The 6,545-nt window shown below is 45.7% G+C and overlaps 1 protein-coding gene across 7 annotated transcripts in view; it reads left to right on the top strand.

Annotated features, from left to right (window-relative positions):
• LOC107267619 (neurogenic protein mastermind) overlaps nucleotides 1–6,545 on the top strand; it is a 130,543-nt gene that overhangs the window by 72,891 nt on the left and 51,107 nt on the right. For 2 of the 7 annotated variants that reach the window (XM_015739565.2, XM_015739564.2), the window contains exon 1: nucleotides 20–2,509. The exons of the other annotated variants lie outside the window; for them this stretch is intronic. In XM_015739565.2, coding sequence (XP_015595051.1) covers nucleotides 2,504–2,509 — 6 coding nt within the window. In that variant the 5' untranslated portion in view covers nucleotides 20–2,503. Of the gene's footprint in view, nucleotides 1–19; nucleotides 2,510–6,545 lie in introns of those variants that run through there. 7 annotated transcript variants of the gene reach the window in all.

Raw genomic sequence — 6,545 nt, 5'->3', positions numbered from 1 at the left:
CCATCCTCCACCCCCCCCCCCCCCCCCAGCCGCCACCCCCAGTTGGGGGGAATCGTGGCGTAACCCCCTCCACCGGGGCACGACCTCCCTCCATTCGAAAGTCCACGCGTGGCTCCAGCGCTCGCAAGTCGGCGGGACGTACGGGAGTCAATCGCTCGCGGACTTCGACAGGGCAAGGAGCTCCTTTGACATTGGCTCGAGTCAAGAAGCCCGGAGGAACAGATATCCATAAGTAAAAGACATACTTACTTTGGATACAGGGATAGAGCGCATAGAGATACATTAGAGAGAAGAAGAAAGAGGGAGATAGTAAGAACGAGACGTTAGAAGGATTTAACGAGGAGGAGGAGGAGGAGGAGGAGGATAAGAATTTTGATCCTGTGAAATCGAGATAGAAGACTAGAAAGAATAATAAGGAGTAGAGGGAGGGGGAGAGAGAAGAAAAAAAATCGAAGCAGATTATAAGAGATTTACGGGGGTGAGAGAGAGAGGGGGAGAGAGAGAACAAAAAGAGAGGAGAGGTCCAGGTTGACAGTAAAAAAAGTTTTTTTTTTTAATGACTTTTATCACCGATAGTCGTTTACCATGATTTCTGTCGCTGGTCCAGACGGGATGCTGTGCGTGTTTTAGTTGACTCTCTCTCCCTCCCTCTCGCGTTCTCTCTCACGCAATCTTATACTATCTCTCTCCTTGGACGCTTCTCCGACAGAAATAGTTGAGTTCAGACCGAGACTCGGCTCTACTCGGCCCTCCGACGCACAATATTATTAGTTTCGTGCTACCAGTGTATTGGGATCTATAAAACGTCATTAAGAAGAGACCGAGTCTCATCTTCTGCTCTGAGAAGTTAGACCGAAGAAACTAGACCGACCTTTGTTGTCTGACTGACATCATTGTCTGTCTGACGGGTCTGAGTTGATTCTCTTCATTCGTTTACCTGCTTTTGGACCCACCAACCAACGAGATCATTAGCAGGAAGTCTGTTCTACTCGATCTGCCATCTCTTGACAGCACGATCAGCTGACTCTAGAAGAACCTCTACCCAATAAGCTGGTCTTGCTCTTGGTCCGTTACACGGTGCGGATCGGACAGACTTGTCACCGACCGATACCTGACTTTTACTGTGTCTGACCAAAGCGGCGGCTGCATCACTCGAAGAAAGTGCTTCACCAGAGGGATACGTTTGAGGCGCAGTTATCCCAACTTGTGTTAACCATCTGTTGACGTATTTTTAAAAAAAGTGAATAACTGACGTTTTACTGTCGGATCATTGAAGAAAGTTTATAATCCAGGACTAAGGGTACTTGGTTGTGCGCAACGTCGTCCTTTCTCGTGTCTGGTGTCATTGCTGTGTTGAAAATCCATCCGATCTTTCCTTGATGGATATAAAGGATCAATGGTAAATCATTGCCGATCGTCGACGTCAGAATCAACGCCGTTGTTGCCCACGTGGTAAAATAATTATCGAGTGTTGATAAACATTGCTTTTTTTTCCTTCACTTTTAATACGGTTTGACGTTTAAAGGCAGTGCTTAATCGTATCGCATCGCGGGACTTTTAGTGACAGAAAAAGTCTCGGGTCATAGGTCACGCGTGAAGTGCCGCCTTGAAATGATTTTTGAACTCATACGGAGAAACATTCTGTGCTTTCACGGCATGTGACTCGAGTGCATTTTGGGATTTGATTGTTTCGACGTGACTCTCCCTACTTTTCTCCACTCCGCGCGAAAGCAGTTTGAATGAACAAGCGATTTCGCAATTTGAGGTGGTTCGAGTGATTTTGAAAATTCCATATAAACAAATATCACAGCTGGGACTGAGTAGAAAGTTTGGGATTAAAACAAGAATTTTCTTTCGATACTTTTTTTTTTATCGTTAATCTCACACTAACGGGGAGTCTTTATTAAAACGTTTTTCGCGCAGGAATATATCAGTCGTATGGTGGCGACTAAGAGGTTCAGTGCCGTAATAGTCGCGAGTGGCAATGTGACGCTTGGCGTAGCGACGTTGCCAGATCGGCGTGTTCGGCGTCGTTCGAGAAAAGCCCGTGAGTCGGTAAATGAGTGAAGTGCCGTGACTGTAGAAGCGCAGTGGAAAAAAAAAATACTGATTAAAGACAAGAGAGAAATTGGTGAACGTGTTGTGTCGGTTCGGTTCGTTCGTTTACCGTATTACAGAAGTAACACGGATCTGGTTGCATTTGATTTTTGTTACCGGAAGTGAAGAAGAAGGTTTTGATTATACAAATAAAAATTGATCCAACTCGCGAAAAGATGATAATTACGACTGTCGTGAGGTAATTAAAAAGTGACTTGAGAAGAAAAAGTTTGAAAAATACGTGGAATAAACAAAAGTAAACACTTAAACCTGATTACTGTCAGCTGTCAAAGGGTGATCGGTGGGGAGGATGGTGGGCCTCACTGAAACAGGGCTCCCGACACGGGAGCCCTCACTGTGAGGAGAAAGCCTTTCTCCACTCATCAACACCATTATATCACCGGGAATGATGGTATGTTAAATTGTACAATTACATTCGAACGCCATCTTGTATATTAAAAAAAAAAATCATCTCGATCAACATCGAATATCGATTACCTACACCAAATGGATGATCCGACTGTTTAACCGCATTCTAAGGGTTGCCGATAATGGGCCACCTCTCTAATCTCTCCATTGTGCCTTTACCAGCACCCTCAACATTCCACCCCTGTACACGTCACTCCATAACTGTATCTATCTCAACCTAACCTAACCTCCCTCAATGTTACGTCAATTTTGTTACAAGTAACAAACACTCAAAAAATATCTCTAAATTGATCCTCGATTCGAGGTTAGAAAATACATTAGGGATTTTTATTGTCATCTGCGAGTGTATTGATATTCCCAGTAAAGTGTTATCAGCTAGTACGAGCTAATCTCTTTGCGAACGCGTGAACTTACTGGCGTGCAATAATTATTCGCCAGTTTAAGCATTGCGGAGTGGTGAGGGTTTCGGGGGGGGGGAGGGGGGCGTCGTGTTGTTGTTCGTATTATGGTTAACTACCGTAGAGCTGCCCTTACCGCCATCACAATTCCACCCAGCACTGTCGTCAGTGTGCTACCCTATCCCCACCCGCCAGCCAGAATTCACCAACACACCCCTAGAACAATCCCCACCGTTAACCATCATCCCTATACTGGCGCCACCCTTCGACCTCGACGCCACTGTGGACTCTAGTGGCGTAGCGTGTCATAACAGGGGAATGAGCTTCGGTCGAGTTGCCGGCTCATGGCTGCGCGTCGGAATTATTTATACCTCTTGATTACAAGCGTTGTCCCGAACACCTCCGAGCCACTCACGGAAACAGCCGAGCGACAAGAGTCACTTCCCCTCTCTCCCTCCCGCAAGCCACGAGCAATGGAGCAGGCCTTCCCTTTTTCTGGTACTACGTACCCATACGCACGTTTCATTTGGGCTGAGACCTCATCCGTGCTCCTCTGCCGGTCCCAGCACCGCTCCTGTCTAGTGGGTGACCTCACTCTCTCTCTCTCTCTCTCTCTCTCTCTCTCTCTCTCTCTCTCTCACACATTGTCTCTTATCTCCCCTCAAAGTCTCTCATTCCAATCTGGTACATACTCTCCATCTACACCCACGGCAATTGAATTCCTATTTCGTACTTATCGCGAGACTCTCGACACATTCTCTTTGTCGTAACGGCGAATTTGGATAATGATTGGTTTGCACCGTTTAGATATGGAAATAAAAATTTTTTGTTTTATCTGTCTTTCATCGCCATTGGCTGCATTCCTTTCCGAGTAACGGAAGCCTCGTGACGTAAGAATTGGGTCAAGTTCTTTATCGCTGGTATATTTTTCTCTTCGCGATAAGAAGACGGTTTCTATTTAGTCAAGGAAGTAGTCGAGCTTGGATCCAACGAATGGGCATCTCATAGACCATTGTACGTTGGGTCCTCCAAGTACCAATAACGGTCGGTACACATGATGCGATTGTCCGGGGACGCGAATCGCGCGTCACGTGTCATCTGAAGGTGTCGGCCGCGTTTTCAAAGCTATTCCTTCCACAATAGGAACGCGTAGAAAGTCGTGGAGAGCCTTGAGACTCGGTCGGTAAATAAATCTCCGAGTGTAACAGTCGGAGCTACGCGCGGACGAGTATTATGCTCGGTTCACAGTTCCTAAGGCTTTCCTGGGGCTTTGTTGCAGTCAGGTTATGATATTCACCTTTACCAGAGTCCATAGTATCCCCACGCACGTGATCGCGATGACTTGCGCGTACTCGTACCTGAATATTCGTGCGCCGCCAACGAGCCAATCTAACGACATGCAACTCTATTAATACCGACAGTGCGCGATATATTTAGTCTCGCGTGGCGAGCGTCGCCGGCGACGGGAGGACGCGCGCCGTAATCGGAGATTGGCTTGAGAATCTTTAAAATATATCATCCCTGGATTCGCTAGTATTTCGGAGAACATGTTATCTCAATATTGGTTAACGTTAAGCGTCGTCGTTAGTGCGTTACCGTCTTAAGGTATATGCACGGTACGATAAATCGGTACGGGAACGAGGATCGTCGGTAGTCAATAGCTGGGTAAACGAATGCCATAATTCTTTTTTCATCAACCTCATAAAACGGAAATCCAGAAGTGTTAGGACTAGAGGCGATAGTGGAATGAAATCGCGTTGGTAACAAGTATCCGAGGTAAGGGGATGTAAAAGGATGAAAGATGGGTGCGAAGCGTAGTTGGTACCGAGAATCGTGAGTCCAGGTTGGGAAATCGGTGATGGAGAGGTGGTGGGGTTGGTAGAAGCTGGGAGGTGATATGAGAGTGGAGAATGCCTGCCGAGACAATCCTCCCTAGTCGGGCGTAAAACTGGAACTTTATGTTAGGGTCGGGGGCCGAAAGGAAGCGGAGTCGTAAAAATGTATCATCGACTGTTTTTTTTCTTCTTTAAAGGTAAGGTTAGAAGGGACAGTAGGTGATTAAATATATGTAATATAAGGGTAGTAGAGGAAGACGAGCTCTTAGAAATGTTGAATTTAGGCACGAGAAACACTCGGTGAGGACGTATCTTGCTTCATCAGGACCAGGACCAGGAAGGACTAGGACTAGGTCGGGTTGGGAAATCCACAGCCTTGGGAAATGAAGTGGAGCAGGAAGGTAGTGAGCATGGCGAGGATGGGTGTGTAAAGCCTCAACCCACAGGTCGATGGAAAGGTTGAAGAGGTGTGTCCGTTGGGGTTTGGGCCCACAGTCTCTGTCCTTTTCTTGGTTTTAAACTTACGTCACTTCCTGAGAGCTTGCCCCCACCTATACTCAGACCTTACTTTGAGCTCTGCTTCCATCCTTGATCGTGGACGGTCCACTTTTGGGTCCTACTGGATATACGTAATTGTAGGTATTTTCACGAGTCCCTAATTTTTATACGACTTTCTCACGCAAGGACTTGAAAACGTCACGAAGCTTGCACGAAAAGTGTTGCTTGCAAGTCTCTCAGTAACATTTCATGATACGGTATTATCGATCAAGTAATGCGGAAGCCGTAGGAGGACATATAACTCTAGCGTGGTCTGGATTCTAGTTTGGGTATATATTTTAGTACCGCCGCCCTAGGAACTGATGTCGGAACTAAAGCTAAGTACATAGCTCGGGCAAACTGTATTAACCGTGGCTCTATATGGTATACGGTGACATTTGGTAGGTACGATTAATGGAGTTTGAGACTGATTACTATTGATACTAGTTAATGACATTAACCGTAATTGTTATTATCGTCAGACAATAATGTCTTCATTGGTTGAAAGGCACGGAAAGTTCTTTTTTTTTTAAGGCTAGTTCGATCGTTGGTTGTTTGGCTTGGTTGTTCAAGGAAATAATAGCTTGATTGGGTGTACCTTGAAAATTGTTGAAAATTCTTATTAATTAATCGAACGGTATCGAATGACGGACGAATAAGATGCTAGACGAGGCAATAAAAAAAAACATTGGACAGCTCGGTCGTAGTGCTTACAATGAATATGGTACTTTGAGAAATTGATGTTTCTTGTTTCATATGATGGATCATCAGTCGCGAGGCTATGAGGTCGAAATTAAGTTTTGGTGATTGCGCAACCGATTCTCCGTATAAACATGCTGACAAGCTCTCCCTCTCTTGAGATAGGAAGGTTCGCATCGTGTCCCACCAGGTCGGCGCTAGTGTCGACGACGCGCAAATACCGTTATGTAATTTGAAGTATATCCATTTCTTTTTATTTTTCTATGAATGCCTTCCTTTAGCATAAATAATCAATTATCGACGTGATTGGTCGATATTTATATGTTTGTTTATTATAATGATCCATACCTACGTGGGGGAATTTTCACGTAAGCGTTATCCGGCTTATCCCTGACACGGGGTGGTCCTGTGTTTAACAGTAGCAAAAGCGTAGCTTGGTGAGAATCGATACGTTCCTAAAGGCGGGTTCTCATGCTCTCCTTTACTCGCATTTCACTTCACCCCTGACTCTCCCTCTCCCTCTCTCTCCCCCTCCCCCTCCCCCTCCCTC

This window comes from Cephus cinctus, unplaced genomic scaffold (genome assembly GCF_000341935.2).
Source record: "Cephus cinctus unplaced genomic scaffold, Ccin1 Ccin1_scaffold0422, whole genome shotgun sequence".
NCBI classification, from domain to species: domain Eukaryota; kingdom Metazoa; phylum Arthropoda; class Insecta; order Hymenoptera; family Cephidae; genus Cephus; species Cephus cinctus.
This window is presented reverse-complemented; position numbering and strand designations above follow the sequence as displayed.